The sequence below is a fragment of the Netta rufina genome (assembly GCF_964035555.1).
Source record: "Netta rufina genome assembly, chromosome: W".
Classification (NCBI taxonomy): Eukaryota; Metazoa; Chordata; class Aves; order Anseriformes; family Anatidae; genus Netta; species Netta rufina.
In genome coordinates, this window is record NC_140139.1 from 16804025 (window position 1) to 16823407 (window position 19383).

At 40.9% G+C, this 19383-nt stretch overlaps 1 protein-coding gene across 6 annotated transcripts in view; it reads left to right on the forward strand.

Annotated features, from left to right (window-relative positions):
• LOC311220762 (chromodomain-helicase-DNA-binding protein 1-like) overlaps window positions 1-18889 on the forward strand; it is a 92588-nt gene extending 73699 nt beyond the window's left edge. For 3 of the 6 annotated variants that reach the window (XM_084304319.1, XM_084304320.1, XM_084304321.1), the window contains exons 25-36: window positions 121-251; window positions 638-776; window positions 1519-1669; window positions 2686-2808; window positions 3160-3285; window positions 4591-4848; window positions 5277-5417; window positions 12401-12579; window positions 12738-12834; window positions 13604-13661; window positions 15465-15675; window positions 15889-16645. In XM_084304319.1, coding sequence (XP_084160445.1) covers window positions 121-251; window positions 638-776; window positions 1519-1669; window positions 2686-2808; window positions 3160-3285; window positions 4591-4848; window positions 5277-5417; window positions 12401-12579; window positions 12738-12834; window positions 13604-13661; window positions 15465-15675; window positions 15889-16234 — 1960 coding nt within the window. In that variant the 3' untranslated portion in view covers window positions 16235-16645. Of the gene's footprint in view, window positions 1-120; window positions 252-637; window positions 777-1518; window positions 1670-2685; window positions 2809-3159; window positions 3286-4590; window positions 4849-5276; window positions 5418-6082; window positions 6185-12400; window positions 12580-12737; window positions 12835-13603; window positions 13662-15464; window positions 15676-15888; window positions 16646-17575 lie in introns of those variants that run through there. The other 3 variants (XM_084304322.1, XM_084304323.1, XM_084304324.1) reach the window with 3 other exon arrangements.
• The last annotated feature ends 494 nt before the right edge of the window (window positions 18890-19383 follow it).

Sequence of the window (19383 nt, forward strand, 5' to 3'; positions counted from 1 at the left end):
TTTACCATCAAGGCTGGCCCTCAGGAATCCCAGGTCCCAGAGACTCAGGTATTACTTGGTTCTCTGATTGTGTAGTTACTAATGTTTTAGAGTTATAAAACCATACTTCTTTTTTTATAGGTTAGATGCTATAGCTAGAGATGCTGAGCTAGTTGATAAATCGGAAACAGACCTTAGACGTCTGGGAGAACTTGTACATAATGGATGCATTAAGGCTTTAAGGGACAATGCCTTTGGACAAGAAAGATCAGGTAAATTGTATTTGGGAGTTGGCAAGCAGAATAAAAAGTGTCAAGTGTTATGAGCTATTCTTAAGGTCTGATTATAACATTTATTTTCTTGGGGGAAAACAGAAACAAAAATGTTAGTGTGCTTGGTGAATTTAAAAAATAATCCCCATTCCCTGTGTATTTTGTCACAGTGGAATGTGACATGATTTTGTTTTATCATGAAATTTGTAATTAATCTACTAGTATTTGGAAGACCTTGAGATTCTGGAGCTTAGAGTGTTTGTTTAGAAAAAGTTTTTCTAATTGAATGTCATCTGCTATATTATCAATTTTGTTTTTTCTTTACGTTTGTGTATAACATTCACCTAAAGGCTGAATATTTTAACAGTTTTGTCCTTTATTTTAAGGAGGTGGACTTGGGAAGGTTAAAGGCCCAACATTCCGAATATCAGGAGTGCAGGTGAATGCAAAGCTAGTCATCTCCCATGAAGAAGAGTTGGCACCATTGCACAAATCCATTCCTTTAGATCCAGAAGAAAGGAAAAGGTATTTTTTTTATTCTCCTCCTAAAGGAAACAATAATCTAGAAAATTATTCGAGGCTTGTAAGCATATATTTAACCAGTCCAGACTGTAAGCACGCTGGGACACCAGTGTTGCTTCATTTCCTGTAAGAACTGGTAGCATAATCTGATCCACATTCTTTGTTTATTCTTTCTTCCCTCTCCTTTGTAGCCAGTATTTGCTTTGGCTTCTGAACTGTATTCACTGGGGCCTGGGTTCAGTTACTCTTAATTATTTCAGAGTAGAAATTAGGCTTGTTGAGGAGTTGCTTTGTGTCACCTCTGCCTGAGGGAAAGCAATATCTGTCAAAGGGGAACAGATACCAATTGTTGGTGATAGTTTCAGCCCTCTGAACTTCTTAGCTTGCTACCTTCTGTATCACAGTCCCTAGACTATGCTTATTCAGTTAGCAGTTACACAAGAGTGATATTTTAAGCTTGTCTTCATTGTTAACCAATTCTGTCTTAATCCATGACCACAGATAGATATCTGTTGTTCTTTATATCTTGATCTAGATCTGCTTTAAAACTTGTTTCAGTACTGATTTCAATAAATATTTTATAGAAATTGTAAGAAAATCTTATGATAGTTATCTGGATTACTTACCTAAATATACCAGCATTTTAGTGGTGTAACATTTTTGTTTCTGCTCTTAGCATGTTCCTTTCTCCCTTGCTAAGTTTGAGAAGGTGGCTTATTTATGTTTCTATTTTTTTTTCTACTAGATATGTCATCCCATGCCACACCAAGGCAGCTCATTTTGATATAGATTGGGGTAAGGAAGATGATTCCAATCTGTTAATAGGTATCTATGAGTATGGTTATGGCAGCTGGGAAATGATAAAAATGGATCCTGATCTCAGTTTGACGCAGAAGGTATGTCATCTATGAAATTTCATGAAGGACTTTTTTTTTTTTGATGTTTAAGTAATAATGCTAAAAAGATCAGTTACTGAAAGAGCTTATTTTCTGATCGCTGAAATTGCACAGAAGTTAGGACAGTTGTACTCCTTTGTATTCTTGTTGTACATTTATTAGAATTCAAGATCTTGTATATTCATTTGAATTATACCTTCTTATAGTCTATTACATTATTTTTGTGTATTTGGATCTCTGTCACTTGAATTTTCTCTCTTCCATCTGTTGTTTCCCTACTTTAGATGCTCTAGTTATGTTAATTTTATTCTTGATCTTTTGGAGGGAAGGATATTTTGGGGTTTTGGTTTGGTTTTCTCACCCCTCCTTTCTTTCCCATCCACAGTTTCTTTGCTTGAAACTGCCTCTTATTCACAATATGAGAATAGCTGTGTTCATTAGACAAGTAGTAGTGCAGCGTCTGCCTAGTAGTGAGAAACAGATATTTAGGGAAAGACTGAAGTGAAGCAAACTCAGTGACATTGTCAACAACCTGTAGCTTTGGGATTTGAGAGGTCAGGATTGTATCCAAATCTGTTTAATGATATCGTACCCCTGCCTTCCATAATTTTGCCTGTTTTGAAATCACTCATTTATATTTTTGGCTTCAGAAATATTCTGTGGTAATGAGTTCTGCATTTAGAAGAAGCACAAGTCAGAACTAGATCTGTGGATGACAGTGGTACAGGAGCTCTGAATTTCTTAGATAAACTATGAAATTGGAAACAGAAATTTGAGGCTATTTTTTTGAGTTTACTGTAAATTTTGTGAGGCCATTTCCAAGACTCTACATTATTTGTGTGTTTGCGGAAAATATATAACGTTCAAGAAATTATACATTCCTTCAAGTATGCTGTTATGTTTGCCAGGTGTAGTTGGAGTGAATTGGTTTTCTACGTTTTTTTTTTTTTTTTTAAATGCAGCTTCCAAATTTGATAATGTGTACTTATAGTTGATACCACCATTGCTCTCTTCAGATTTTACCTGATGATCCGGACAAGAAACCCCAGGCCAAGCAGTTACAGACCCGTGCAGACTACCTCATTAAATTACTGAATAAAGACCTTGCAAGAAAGGAAGCACAGAGACTTGCTAGTGCAGTAAGTAAATCTTGACATTCAGTAGCAAGATAACATTATGCTTATGGGCATATCAATAGATCCTTCTTTTTCCTTAGTTCTACTCTTTGTGCAATTTTCTCCATATTGCTAATCACATTATATGAGACTAACTCGAGGAATGAATTGCAAGTTTAATATTATTTTATTGCCTCTTATTTGTATATATACTCTACTGTTGCGCTAGGTTCAGTCTCCAGTCCTGAGAACAGTATTAGTCGTTAGTGTTAACAAATAAAATTAATGTTTTATTTAACATAAAAACAATTTTTTCTGTAACTATGGTGCAGATACTTGTCAGTTCACATAATAAAGGTACCTATTTGCATTCAGGGCAATTCAAAGAGGAGGAAAACAAGAAGTAAGAAGAGTAAAGCAACAAAGGCTGCAAAAATAAAAGAAGAAATAAAAAGTGACTCCTCGTCACCACCCTCAGAAAAATCTGGTGAAGATAACGAGGTAAACATCTTTCATATGGTATGGGTTATTCAGTTCTTTATTAGTAACACTTTCAATTTGATCTTCTGTTTGATTTAATAAAATTGAAACACTTGAATGGCATTCTCCTTCTGTGGCAAATAAAATTGCATCAATATAATCACATGGAAGACTGTATCTATTTTAATTTAATGATAAGTCTGTAGCTGAGGCATTTATGATTAGTTGTCCAAATTATTATGTCCTAAAAGAATGTTGTAGTCCAATTACAAGTGACATCATGCAATTTCAATGCTCTTTAAACACTTGAGCATTGTATCTGCTAGAAATGTAATTTTAATGTAACGTGAAAACTCAATCATCATAAATACTCCAATGTTTCTGACTAATCCGTTATTACTACTGATAATGATTCTTCAGGTAGCAACTTTTTCCAGGCTCAGGAAAAAAAATCAAGCTTGATTAGAAAGCACAGCATGAATAAATGATGTTTTGATACATACAAGTGAATGTTCCTGTATATGTCAAGGGTTTCATTATTCTAATAGACTACTTAACTTTCTTATATTTTTATTACTTCCAATTAATTCCTTTAGGCCTCTGCTTTTGTTGGGTCACTTATTTAAATCTATCACACAGCAGAAATCACGGGGGGGGGGGACAGGGGACAAAACAGATCACAGAATCACAGAATTGTAGGGGTTGGAAGGGACCTCAAGAGATCATCATGTCCAACCCCCCTGCCAAAGCAGGTTCCCTAGAGATGATGAAGTCTAGGGGCTGGCCATGTTGCTCACCTAATTCTGTGACTTTGAAGGTAGATAAAAGAACACCAGATTCTTCAGAACACCTCTGGAAAAGAGCAAGTTGGAACTCTGTTCCCTTTTCCTTTGACTGTGAATGTTTAATTTGTGGTCAGTAAAAAAGTTACTAGAAGAAAGCTAAACAGAACAGAGGTCTTTTATCCTCACCATCACTTGAGTGCCCTCAAAAATCAGCTGTTTTCTGATGCCTACTTCCTTATTGCTTTTAGCTCTTTAAAGCTTAACTACCTTTTACAGGGGCAGATTTCTTTGGGGATATGAAAGTTAAATGGGCTTAATCTCTCATTACTACTGCCCAATCAGTACTTTTTTTGTGTCACATCAAGGAAATTAGTAAGTAGTCCTTATTTTTCTTTGCAACTGTATCCAGATCTAGTTGATAGGTAATAAACCTAAGAAATCACACACACACACAAAAAAAAGTAAATTTTTATTTTATGGTTACAAAACTTGTATAGCTAAGAAATCAGTTTGATGTGATATATATGCTTGTGTATCACAGGATGAGATTGTTTCAGTGAAACATCCGCATAAAAAAGTAAAAGCAGAAAAAGAAAATGAAGAAAAGCATGAGCCAGATATTGGTATAAAAAAGGAAGCTGAAGAAAAAAGAGAGACAAAAGAAAAGGAAATTAAGAGGGATTTGAAAAGGGAGAAAAAAGAAAAGGAGGATAAGAAAGAATTTAAATATATTAAAGAAAAGAGAGAAAACAAAGTAAAGGAATCCACACAGAAAGAAAAAGAAGTAAAGGAAGAGAAGGTAACTAGGTTTACTTTTCTTATAGCACTAGAAAAGGCCACCAGCTTTTGTGAATGATTTTGAGTTGAAAATGTATTTTGGATCACTTCACAGTTGTCATTACATTGAAATCTTTTGCGTCATTTGAAATTTTATTTTTACCACTTGCAACTACAAAGACAGACAAATGAAATGGGAAATTGCCCCTTTAAAGATGCATAGCTTAATGACCGTGAATGCAAGTAATATAAGAAACTCATAACTTTTCCATTCTCATTCTCCATCCCTCAGAGAGAGAAAATAAAATGTACCATAATTGCATGTCAGAATATATTTTTCTTGCTATAACTGAAGAGAATGCAGTAATTATGGTGATTGCCTAATTACAGTATAATTCCAGTCGAAAAATAAGGTTTGCTGATCAGATACATTTTCATATTTATTCTTAGGTAAATGAAATCAAATCTGAAAATAAAGAAAAAAATAAAAAAGTTCCATCGTTGGATATTCCAGTTCATATTACTGCAACTAGTGAACCAGTTCCTATATCTGAAGAATCTGAAGAACTGGATCAGAAGACATTCAGTGTGGTAAGTCTCTTGTTGATAACTTAGAGTTTACACTTGATATTCTAAATGAACACAATTTTGGATGTTCTTGATTCTGCTAATTAGACATTATAACAAAGATATCTATTGTCAGTAAAATCTCAGAACAATGAAGGATTATCTATACTATACTAAAATCAGTTTTGTTTTTGGGCCAGCAGTTTTGTTTTATTCTATTTTTGCAGTATAGTGAAGAATATTTGTCCATTGGCCTGTGCACTGAATAGTTTTAAAATACAGACTATGAAGATCCATAATCAAGAATAACTCGTGTCCTTAAAGGACAGAAACAAATGAGTTTTAACACAGTTGTTGTAGCCACTGGCCTGACCTTATCAAATACCCTTTTGTTCTTTGTAAGCGAATGAGAAAAATTAAGTTTCAAAGTTGATCTTGAAGTATTACAGACTTCCTGTGTTAGACACAGGAAGTAACAAATCCAAAAGTCCTTAGAAATATCTTGTCAGAGTGATTGATCTCTCTGAAATAAAGTAAAATAAAATAAAATAAAATAAAATAAAATAAAATAAAATAAAATAAAATAAAATAAAATAAAAACAAAACTATTAAATCACTACTTTTGACTACAACAGTATCAATATTGGAAGAAAAAATGTTAGGTAAACTCAACCTATACAATTTTATAGGTTGATTAGGACCTTTGGAAAGATGTCAAGGAGTTATTCTGAGCAGCTAATTTTCTGCTGTGGAACTTCTATCATTCAGTTTTCAACAGTTGTCTGCTACTGCCAGATGGGTCTACTGGATCTACTGTAATGTTAACTGTGAGAGGCAAATTATCTTGTTTTCACATCAATATGTATGTGGGTTTGGGGGATTTATTTTTGTTTGTTTTGTTGTTGTTTTTTTAATCTAAACATTATAAGCAAATTGTCCATGACTTCCAGGATATCTTATATGTGGCTAGGTGACTGAAAATCACTTGATTCCCATGTATAGTTATGCTTCTCTGATCACCTCTACATTAACTTAAGCAATGCACTCTGTAAACTGTCTTTAAAAGGCTGCTTTAATCTGTGGTTAGTGCAATATATAATGTAACTGTTTAATAAATCAATGGCATGAACTGGCAATGGAACAGCAGCTTCACTGATTTCTGAATTATCCCTTGATGTTGATAGGGGAGCGGAGATGTTCTTCAAATGCCCTCAGTTTTGATTCGGGATCCAGGAGGTTCCTGGAATGCATTGATGATAACTTTCTTCTCCAAGGGATAGAGGAGCCAACAAGGAGAGGTGCTATGCTGGATATCATTCTCACCAACAAGGAGGGGCTGGTGGGGAATGTGAAATTCAAGGACAGCCTTGGCTGCAGTGACCATGAAATGGTGCAATTTAGGATCCTGAGGGCAGTGAGGAAGGAGTACTGTGTTCAGCTCTGGGGCCCTCAGTACAAGAAGGACAGAGAAGTATTAGAATGAGTCCAGAAGAGGGCCACGAAGATGATCAAGGGGCTGGAGCACCTCTCCTATGAAGGCAGGCTGAGAGAGCTGGGGTTGTTCAGCCTGGAGAAGAGAAGGCTCCAGGGAAACCTTATAACAACATTACAGTACCTAAAGGGGACCTACAGGAAAGCTGGGGAGGGATTCTTTATCAGGGAGTGTAGAGATAGGGCAAGGAGTAATGGATTTAAACTAAAAGAGGGTAGATTTAGATTAGATATTAGGAAGAAATTCTTTACTGTGAGCATGGTGAAGCACTGGAACGGGTTTCCCAGAGAAGTTATGGATGCCCCATCCCTGGAAGTGTTTAAGGCCAGGTTGGATGGGGCTTTGATTAAACTGGTCTAGTGGAAGGTGTCCCTGCCCATGGCAGGGGGGTTGGAACTAGATGATCTTTAAGGTTCCTTCCAACCCAAACCGTTCTTTGAATGTATGTTTCTATGATATACAGACTTGCCTCTTTTCCATAGTGGGAACAATTCTAATTTGTTTGTGTATAGAACGTTTTTGGACAGGCCCTCTCTTCTGGAATGTATAATCATCATTAAGCCATAGTCAGATGCAGTCTAATTAGTATGTTTATCTTATCAAATGGAAATATACTGATGAGGGTTGTAGAGGCCAACTCATTTGACTTCTCTGCCATGTGACAGGTAGAATATGCATTTCATCTGTCTGCCTTGCTGTTGTGATTGGATGGTATTTCCAAGCAAGCGTATTTAATTTAAAACATGTTTACTGGTTTATCTCCATCTATTATTAATACATTTGAATTAGTGTGAAAATTCAGGAACACACATATTAAATGTATATATGGGTACATCTGTATTGTACGCTGTTGCTAATTTAGGCATACCTAAAGTAGCTTTATCACAGAATCACAGAATTTCTAGGTTGGAAGAGACCTCAAGATCATCGAGTCCAACCTCTGACCTAACACTAACAAGTCCTCCAATAAACCATATCACTAAGCTCTACATCTAAACGTCTTCTAAAGACCTCCAGGGATGGTGACTCAACCACTTCCCTGGGCAGCCTGTTCCAATGCCTAACAACCCTTTCGGTAAAGAAGTTCTTCCTAATATCCAACCTAAAACAGCCCTGGCAACTTTAGCCCATTCCCCCTCATCCTGTCACCAGGCACATGGGAGAACAGACCAACCCCCACCTCGCTACAGCCTCCTTTAAGGTATCTGTAGAGAGCGATAAGGTCGCCCCTGAGCCTGCTCTTCTCCAGGCTGAACAATCTCAGCTCCCTCAGCCGCTCCTCGTAGGACTTGTTCTCCAGACTCCTCACCAGCTTCATCGCCCTTCTCTGGACCCGCTCAAGCACCTCGATGTCCTTCTTGTAGCGAGGGGCCCAAAACTGAACACAGTACTTGAGGTGCGGCCTCGCCAGAGCCGAGTACAGGGGGACAATCACTTCCCTTGCACTGCTGGCCACACTGCTTCTGATACAAGCCAGGATGCTGTTGGCCTTCTTGACCACCTGAGCACACTGCTGGCTCATATTCAACCGACTATCAACCATCACTCCCAGGTCCTTCTCTGCTAGGCAGCTTTCCAACCACACATCTCCCAGCCTGTAGCTCTGCTTGGGGTTGTTGTGCCCCAAGTGCAGGACCCGGAACTTGGCCTTGTTAAACTTCATACAGTTGACCTCAGCCCATCGGTGCAGCCTATCCAGATCCTCCTGCAGAGCCTTCCTGCCCTCGAGCAGATCGACACACGCACCTAACTTGGTGTCATCTGCGAACTTACTGAGGGTGCACTCGATGCCCTCATCCAGATCATTGATAAAGATTTTAAAGAGGACTGGCCCCAGCACCGAGCCCTGGGGGACGCCACTAGTGACTGGCCTCCAACTGGATTTGACTTCATTCACCACAACTCTTTGGGCCTGGCTATCCAGCCAGTTTCTAACCCAATGAAGCGTACACCAGTCCAAGCCACAAGCAGCCAGTTTCTTGAGGAGAATGTTGTGGGAAACAGTGTCAAAAGCCTTACTGAAGTCAAGGTAGACCACATCCACAGCCTTTCCCTCATCCACCAAGCATGTCACTTTGTCATAGAAGGAGATCAGGTTCGTTAAGCAGGACCTGCCTTTCATAAACCCATGCTGACTGGGCCTGATCGCCTGCTTGCCCTGTAAGTGCAACGTGATGACACTCAAGATAATCTGCTCCATGAGCTTCCCTGGCACTGAGGTCAAACTGACAGGCCTGTAGTTCCCCGGGTCTGCCCTCCGGACCTTCTTGTAGATGGGCGTCACGTTTGCTAGCTGCCAGTCAACTGGGACCTCCCCCGATAGCCAGGACTGTTGATAAATGATGGTAAGCGGCTTGGCCAGCTCCTCCGCCAGTTCTCTCAGTACCCTCTGGTGGATCCCATCCGGCCCCATCAACTTGTGCACATCCAAGTGCCGTAGCAGGACGCCAACCATTTCCTCATGGATAGTGAGGGCCACATTCTGCTCCCCATCCCCTTCCACCAGCTACCTACTTTCAGGGTACTGGGTATCCAGAGAGCAATCGGTATTGCCGCTAAAGACTGAGGCAAAGAAGGCATTAAGCACCTCCTTTTTTTCCTCATCTTTTGTAACTAGGTTTCCCCCCGCATCCAGTAAAGGATGGAGATTCTCCTTAGTCCTCCGTTTTGCATTGATGTATTTGTAAAAACATTTTTTGTTGTCTTTAACGGCAGTAGCCAGATTGAGCTCCAGATGAGCTTTGGCCTTTCTAATTTTGTCCCTGCACAGCCTCGCAACATCCTTATAGGCCTCCTCAGTGGCCCGCCCTTTTTTCCAAAGATTATAAACCCTCTTTTTTTTCCTAAGCGCAAGCTGCAACTCTCTGTTGACCCAGGCCGGTCTTCTTCCATGCCGGCTTGTCTTTGGGCACGTGGGGACGGACCACTCCTGTGCCATTAAGATTTCCTTCTTGAAGAGCGCCCAGCCTTCCAGGACTCCTCTGCCCTTCAGAACTGCCTCCCAAGGGACTCGGCCAACCAGTGTCCTCAGCAGCTCAAAGTCAGCCCTCCGGAAGTCCAATATAGCAGTTTTACTGGTCCCCTTCCTAGCCTCGCCAAGAATAGAGAACTCCACCATTTTGTGGTCACTCTGCCCAAGATAGCTTCCGACCACATCTCCCACCAGTCCTTCTCGGTTTGTGAAGAGAAGGTCTAGCGGGGCACCACCCCTGGAAGGTTCACTAACCAGCTGCGTCAGGAAGCTATCTTCCACGCTCTCCAGAAACCTCCTAGATTGCTTTTTCTCGGCTGTGTTGTGTTTCCAGGATATGTCAGGGAAGTTGAATTCCCCCTCGAGAACAAGCACTGATGATTTCGCAACTTCTGTCAGCTGCCTGTAGAACTCCTCATCCGTCTCCTCATCCTGGTTCGGCGGTCTATAACAGACCCCCACCAGGATGCTATCCTTGTTGGCCTTCCCGCCGATCCTAACCCACAGGTTCTCAACCTTATCATTCCCAGCCTCGAGTTCCACAACATCAAAAGATTCTCTAATATAGAGAGCCACACCACCACCCCTTCTGTTCTGCCTGTCCCTTCTGAAGAGCCTATAGCCAGTCATTGCAGCACTCCAGTCGTGAGAGTGGTCCCACCATGTCTCCGTGATGGCAACCAAGTCGTAGCCTGCCTGCTGCACGATGGCTTCCAGCTCCTCCTGTTTGTTACCCATGCTGCGTGCATTAGTGTAGATGCACTTCAGCTGGGCCATTGCCTTCTCCCCTGGCCCTGCCATCGTTCCCCCTGGCACAGCTCCAACAAGCCTTATTTCAGCCCCGTCCCCCTTCTTACCTAGTTTAAAGCCCTCTCAATGAACCCCACCAGCTCCTGGGCTAGGATCCGTTTTCCCCTTAGAGATAGGGACCCATCTGCGGCCATCAGGCCGGGTGCCGAGTAAAGCGCCCCATGGTCAAAAAAAAACAAAATTTCTGTGCTGGCACCAGCCTCTGAGCCACGTGTTTATCAGGTGGGCTTTCCGTGTCCTCTCTGTACCCCTCCCTGCTACCGTAGGGATGGACGAAAACACCACCTGTACTCCCGCTCCCTCCACTAATCGTCCCAGCCCCCTAAAGTCCCGCTTGATAGCCTTGAGGCTTCTCTCTTCAACGTCGTCACTGCCAGCCTAGACTATCAAAAGAGGATAATAGTCAGAGGGGCGAACCAGGTTGGGAAGCTTCCTGGCAACGTCCCTGACCCTGGCCCCAGGGAGGCAGCAGACTTCCCTATGGGTAGGGTCAGGCCGACAAATAGGGCCCTCTGTTCCCCTGAGAAGGGATTCAGTCGCCTACAACAATCACCCTTCTTTCTTTCCTGGTGGAGGCAGTCCTGAGGCGTGGAGTCGACTTCCTCGCCCTAGGCGTCCTCCTGGGTAGGCTTCCTACCTCATCCTCACCCACGGGTCTCTCAAGCTCCAGGGCCTCAAATCTGTTGTATAAGGGCACCTGGGAAGGCGGGGCCGGAAGGGGAGGGCATCGCCTGTGAGATCGAGCATGGACCTGTGTCCATTCCTCCTCAACTCCCAGGTCCCCTTCCTCTGCCCGACGGCGACAGGGCAGGGGGTCCACCCCCATTTGGGGTGTCTCACCCCGGTACCTCTCCTTCAGGCCCTGCAGGGAGTTGCTCCACCAGTCTATCTCCCGCTCGCACTCCCCGATAGCCCTCAACCTCTCCACCTCCTCCTTGAGTTCTGCCACCATGCGGACCAGGTCGTCCACTTGCTCGCACCTCATGCACACAGTCTCTCTGCCTCCCGCCGATGGCAGCAACAGGCTCAGACACTCCCCGCATCCAGTGACCTGAACTGCTGCATTTTTGGATGGGCAGTCGGTCTGGGTGTGTACTGACTTCCTGGAGAGAGCACCGTGCCTGGTGGAGACCACTGCAGCCTAGCTAACGGGAGACTGCCGTCAGAGGAGTTGTTCGTATGTCGTTCATATCTTTATCCTAGATATGTTAGTTTCTCTTAATATCTGCATAGAACAAGGGCTTATAAACTGCTCAGAGAAGGAATGCTTATCTTCTGCTGAATGCCAAGTTTAATTGTTTCAGAAAGTATCTACTTGAAATATACTGAATCTTGACACTGAGTTTGTATAGCTTTCAAGGTCCTAAAAAGTAATATAAGTCTTGTCTGATATACTCGTGCTGTTAAACCCATGATTTTAAAAATGCATTATAATAATTCTTTTCCCTTTTATTTTTTTATATTAAATTAGCGTTTTATTTAATATCTGTGTTGCATATAATCTAATGTATATAATCTAATATAAGAATAAATTTTCTACTTGGTTTCAAATACTTTTTTTTTCCAAATTAAACCTCTTGTAAAACTAAATGTAATGGGCTGTGAGTGAAGTCTTTTTCATTTGGCTTAGATCAGTACTGTTTTTGCCTGTATAAATAGCACAGTAAGGGTGGGTCATGTTTTAGATTTTTTTTCCCCTTTGAATTAATGTATTTCTTTTTTTCCATTTTACAGTGCAAAGAAAGAATGAGGCCTGTCAAAGCAGCATTGAAACAACTGGATCGACCAGAGAAAGGCCTTTCTGAAAGGGAACAGCTAGAACATACTAGACAGTGCCTAATCAAAATTGGGGACCATATTACTGAATGTCTAAAGGAGTACCCAAATCCTGAACAAATTAAACAATGGAGAAAGTAAGTTATTCTACAAAATTTTTATTGGAAAAAGGAAAATCCATAATATGATTTCAGTTTACTGAAGTAAAGTTGAAATAATATGTCTGCGTTCTCTTGTATTGTACATGAAAAACTAATATATGGAAGAATTATAACCTCTCTTTCTTTCTCCTCAGAAACTTGTGGATTTTTGTCTCCAAGTTTACAGAATTTGATGCCAGAAAGCTGCACAAACTGTATAAACATGCAATCAAAAAACGCCAAGAATCTCAGGTAATACTTTAAAACTCTCTCTATACAAATATGTATTCTAATTATTATAACTTTTTTTAGATTATCAATTTAATAGATAGGATAGAGTTAATTTTCATCTTAGTAGCTGGTAGGGTGCTCTGTTTGGGATTTAGGATTAGAATAATGTTGATAACACACCGATATTGTAATTGCTGCAGAGCAGTGCTTACACTAAGCCAAGGACTTTTCAGCTTCTCATGCTGTCCTGCCAGCGAGGAAGCTGGGGGTGCAGCAGGAGCTGAGAGGGGACCGACCCAGGACAGCTGACCCAAACTGGCCAAAGGGATATTCCATACCATCTGATGTCATGCTGAACAATTAATATGGGGTGGCTGACCAGGGTGGGGGGAACTGCTGCTCGGGGATAGGCTGGGCATTGGTCAGCGGGTGGTGAGCAACTGCATTGTACATCTCTTATTTTGTACACATTGGTAGTAGTAATACTATTATCATTATCATTATTATTATTATTTTCTTTTCTTTTCTGTTCTAATAAACTGTCTTTATTTCAACCCACAAGCTTTTACTTTTCTCCAATTCTCTCCCCCATCCCACTGCGGGGGGAGGCTGTGTGGTGATTAACTGCTGGCTGGGTTAAACCACAACAAAGGAACAATAACAAAATGATTACTTGAAGTGTATTTTTCTGTTCATTGTAAACTAGTCTATTTTGTTAGGATATTTTCTGAAGAATTCAGATGCAACTTTGGGATTTATCAATTACAGTTTCTGTACTTGTCTCTTTCAGCAACATAATGATCAGAACATTAGCAGCAATGTGAATACACAAGTAATTAGAAATCCAGGTAAGAAATCTTAAGTGTATTCTTGTGCTATGTACCTTAAATGTGGGATGTAAAATGAAATAAGTTTTAAAAATGTTTCCTAGAACTCCCATATTCCTCGATATAATAGGGATAGACAGTCTTGGCATAACTTCACTAATTTGCTGATGAAATTCAACTGAGCAGAGACTGAACCTGGTACTTACTGATTTTAGTAGCAAGTTATTTGGCCGTTCTTTTAAAATAAATAAAAATTTAAAAAAAAAAATTTAATTTTGGCAAGGGAGAGAGGCCTACTCAAAACTTGTAAACTTCTTGGAGGCTCTGTGCATATTTGTAGCAGTTGTAATGTCACCATGGCTTCAGGAAATATGGGATGTCTTTTATTGTTGACAAAATCAGTTTTTCTATGCTCCCACACTTACCTTCTTTTAATACTTATTTTTATATCATGTCATGTAAAACTTGAGTATGTTATCATTGGTTTAAAATGAACATAATATGTTTCATTAATAAGTTGTACCTTTAGAACTGACGTTCATGCTACGGCTCTCTCTCCTTAGAGAGGAACTTCCAACCATTCTGTCTAAAAGTGCACTGTTGAAGGCCTCTACTCACCTCTCATTTGGACCACACTCATACTCTCCATTCAGTTTATAAGGCTGAAAAGCTTAGCTTCTCAGCCCTACATATTCCTAGCTTGCATGCCTTCTATTTACTTCTGAGGTCTCTCTGAGTTCACTCACATTAGTGCATTTGTCTTTAAACTGTTTAGATCTTGTTTCTGTCAAATGATACTGTCATTTTCATATTGCTTTAAATCTGACAGGTAGAAATGCTGTTTGAATTAGGTGAAGAAAAATGTATAGTGTATAAGACTTCCTTATAGAATCATAGAATCATTAAGGTTGGAAAAGACCTCCAAGATCATCTGGTCCAACCATCACCCTACCACCAATATCACCCACTAGACCATGTCCCTAAGCACCACGTCCAACCTTTCCTTAAACACCTCCAGGGATGGTGACTCCACCACCTCCCTGGGCAACCTGTTCCTAAGTCTGACTACTCTTTCTGAGAAGAAATGTCTCCTAATTTCCAACCTGAAACTTCCCTGGTGCAACTTGAGGCCATTCCCTCTAATCCTATTGCTAGTTATCTGGGAGAAGAGGCTTACCCCCAGCTCCCCACAACTGCCTTTCAGGTAGTTGTAGAGAGCAATAACGTCTCCCCTGAGCCTCCCTCTTCTCCAGACCAAACAACCCCAGTTCCCTCAGCCGCTCCTCAGAAGACTTGTGTTCCAGACCCTTCACCAGCTTTGTAGACCTTCTCTGGACATGCTCCAGGGCCTCGATGTCTTTCTTGAAGTGAGGGGCCCAAAAGTGAACACAGTACTCGAGGTGCGGACTCACCAGAGCTGAGTCCAGAGAGATGAACACCTCCCTGGTCCTGCTGGCTACACTATTCCTGATAGTAGCCAGGATGCCATTGGCCTTCTTGGCCACCTGGGCACACTGCTGGCTCATGTTCAGGCGAGCATCTACCAACACCCCTAGATCCTTTTCCTCTGCACAGCTTTCCAGCCACTCTGTCCCAAGCCCATAGCATTGCATGGGGTTGAGGTGGCCAAAGTGCAGGACCTGGCACTTAGCCATGTTGAACCTCATCCCACTGGCCTCTGCCCTTCGATCCAACCTGTCCAGGTCCCTCTGCAGGCCCTTCCTACCCTCTGGCAGATTGACACTCCCCCCCAAATTGGTGTCATCTGCAAACTTCCTGAGGGTTCCTTTAAGGCTTATAACCTTTGTCTACTTTATTAAACAGATGTTGAAAGAATTAAAGAGAATACAAACCATGATGACAGTAGCAGGGACAGTTATTCTTCTGATAGACATTTGTCACAATACCGTGATCATCATAAGGACAGGCATCAGGGAGCTGCTTATAAGAAAACTGACTCTAGGAAAAGGCCGTATTCAGCCTTCAGCAATGGAAAAGATCATAGAGAGTGGGATCACTACAAACAAGACAGCAGGTAAGTTGCTTCAGCTATTGTAAAGTCTCTTAAGAATTCCCTTCCTGTAGCCTGCTTGTAGTAAGCAACAAAGTGTTTTGTTTTGTTTTGTTTTGATTAATACAGAACTGCAAAGAAAGCTCTCTAATGCAGTTCTGTTGAATTGACATAATTGTAGTTCTTACCGTGTATTCAGTAATACTAATATACTGGTGTTTTGTTTGTTTGTTTCAGATACTATAGTGATAGTAAACATAGGAAGTTGGATGACCACATGAGCAGAGATCACAGGTCAAACCTAGAAGGAAGTTTAAAAGATAGTAGGCCTTATTCAGATCACCATTCCCATTCAGACCACAGGATGCATTCAGATCCCTGTTCAATTTCAGAGTACAGCCATCATAAATCTTCCAGAGATTATAGGTACCACTCAGACTGGCAAATGGACCACAGAGCTTCTGGTAGTGGCTCAAGGTCACCATTAGATCAGAAGTCTCCTTATGGTTCAAGATCTCCATTTGAACACTCATCAGATCACAAAAATACACCTGAACATACATGGAGTAGCCGAAAAACATAACAAAGACTGACATTTTCTGGACCTTCTTTTAGCCATATACAGTAAGCTAACACAGTAATTGCCTTATGTGACTTGAAAGACTGGATATTCTATCAGTAACAGTATTGTTACTTCTTCCCAGGATGCAAGGTCTGTTATCCCAACAAAAGAAAAATATTTTTGTATTTAAAGTTTATGCTGCACAGTGCTGCAAATGTTGTGGCACTTTTTCTCTTTTTTTATTTTTTATTTTTTTTATTTTTTTTACAGGGACCTCAACACTATCCCATCAAGACTGGATCTTATAAAACTGTTTTTAGGCTGAACACAGTTTAAATTGTTTATAAATGAATTTTTAAACACTGACATATGGTCATGTTTCAAGAAGGAATGAGGAGTTTGCTTTGTTTTCTTAGTAAAGAATTCTCACTTTCCAAAACTGTATGTTTACATTTTACACTGCAACCACCTTGCCACTTTTCATAACAAGCTCGAATATTTAAATTCTTTATCTATAACTGTAACATAGCCAGGATTTCTTCTGTGATCAGTTGTAATAATGCCTTTTTACAATAAATAAATGAAAATAAATCACTGCAAATTAATTAAATTAACTTTTTTTTTCTCTTGTTCCTTTCCCCACCAGCTCAGGCCTTCTTGTCACAAGTATGAAAAAAAAAGTCAGTGTGCTAATTCTTTTTAATAAAATATCTTGATGAAACCACTGCTCAGAATGTAGAAATGGGGAAAGGGAACATTTTTATTCCTTTTGTGCCCCTTTTTTATTTGATAATTCAGATACATTTTTGTTTGTTTGTTTGTTTCTATTAAACTGTCAATATCGTGATTTGTTGTAATGAAATGATGAGAAATATTGAATTAAATTGTGTTCTGGAAAGTTTTTTTCCGGTCCATTAGTTTTAAAGGAGGAGTGTTCAATATCTGAACACTTAAGAATCAAATTAGCCAAAATTTATTGTACATCCATTTGTTTTCCCTCTTAAAATGGGCAATAACATCAAATGTGCTATGCAGCCAGATAATATTTTAGAAGATTTGAATTACTTTATTAATAGAATTGTTACAATGCACACTGATTGTACATAGATAACATCTATCTGACAAATTAAATTTAAACTAAAAGTGTGTGTGGGCTCTTGTTTTTAGCTGGTATTTTTCTACAGTGTACGTTTCTCATATTTAACCATAAAAATATTAAACTCTATGTACTAAATTTTAATACACAACATAATTAGGGAAGATAAATGTCTACACTGGCATGTGGTTGGAGCTACTCTGTTGCTTCAGTTTTTCTTGTTTTACAACTTGTTGAGCATTTTTTCTGATTAACTGTGTTTACAGGAACAAATTGACAAATCTGGTGGCCTTCTACGATGGGATTACAGAATTGGTAGATAAGGGAAAAGCAACTGCTGTCATCTACCTGGACTTGTGTAAAGCATGCAGTGCTTTCTCACACAATATCCTTGTCTCTAAATTGATGGACGCATCACTCAGTGGCTAAGGAATTGGCTGGATGGTCGCACTCAAAGTTGCAGTCAGTGGCTCAATGTCCAGGTAGAGAACAGTGATGAGTGGTGTCCCTCAGGGGTGAGTATTGGGACCAGTGCTGTTTAACGTATTTGTCAGTGACATGGATGGTGGGATTGAGTGCAACCTCAGCAAGTTTGCCGATGACATCAAGCTGTGTGGTGCAGTCGATGCGCTGGAGGGAAGGGATGCCATCCAGAGGGACCTCGACAGGCTTGACAAGTGGGCCTGTGCAAACCTCATGAAGGTCATGTGTAAGGTCCTGCACCTGGCTCAGGGCAATCCAAGTACAAATACAGACTAGGTGGAGAATGGATTGAGAGCAGCTCTGAGGAGAAGGATTTGGGAGTGCTGGTTGATGAGAAGCTCGACAAGAGCAGGCAATGGGCACTCGCAGCCAAGAAAGCCAGCTGTATCCTCAGTTGCATCAAAAGAAGCATGACCAGCTGGTCAAGGGAGGAGATTCTCCCTCTCTACTCTGCTCTCGTGAGTACTGTGTTCAGCTTTGGGGCCCCCAATATAAGAAGGATATGTACCTATTAGAATGAGTCCAGAGGAGGGCCACGAGGATGATCAAAGGGCTGGAACACCTCTCCTATGAAGACAGGCTGAGGGAGCTGGAGCTGTTCAGCCTGCAGAAGAAAAGGCTCTTGGGAGACGTTATAGTGTCCTTCCAGTACTTTCAGGGGGCTTACAGGAAAGAGGGGGATGGCCTCTTTGTCAGGGCATGTAGTGATAGTGTGAGAAACAAAGTTGTATTTTTGCAATAGCAGGTGTTTTTGCAGTGTAAAATTCCACTAACCTTGCGTATTCAAAAGTGATTCTGCAGGCATAACAGAGGCATAGCAGTGGGGAGTATGTAAAGCAGGTAAGGGGAAGGTCCCACTATCCCACGATAAGGAGGATAGCTAAGAAAAACAAGATGAGCAGTGCCAAATCAGTTAAAAAAAAAAACACAGGCCTTCTAACCATGAGATAAGAAGGAAAAAAAAAAAAGGAAAAGGAGAAATTAACGGCTGGTCAAATAAAATTGTACATATATGGTATAATAATAAAGGTCAAGTAGTTTGTGAACCTGTAGTACTCAGCTTATGAGGAAACAGGGGAGGAATCAAGCATCAGGTAATAGGGAATATAAGGTTATGATATACTTTTGCTGTGCACTCCTGCTTGCAGAACATCCACCATTGCAATTGCGAATAAAAATGCTACTTCACTGAGATCCTTGCCTGAACCTGTGTTATTGGCTACAGATTGTTTCTCACAAATTGGGGGCTCATCTGGGATCCAGTAACCTTCTGGGGAGCCCCATTACCACCGCAGCAGGATGGCACGCCCCACTGATTTCAGCGGTCCTGTGCCTTGGTGATGGTGGTACTGCAGAGAACTGACAAAGGAACCGAGACTGGTTAAGAAGGCAGGATCGGTGAAGAATTAGGGAAGAAAGGAAGGTAGGCACTCCGGTTTTGAGAACTGACCCGGTAACTCTGTGCACAGACTGAGGTAAGAAATATTAAATATTGCCTTGGTGGTCAGGTAAGACTCTTGTGTGAAGTGTGATGGGGATGTACTTTTGTATGAAGTGAGTGTGGAGTCCCAGTCCCTGATTCTGTAGCTCT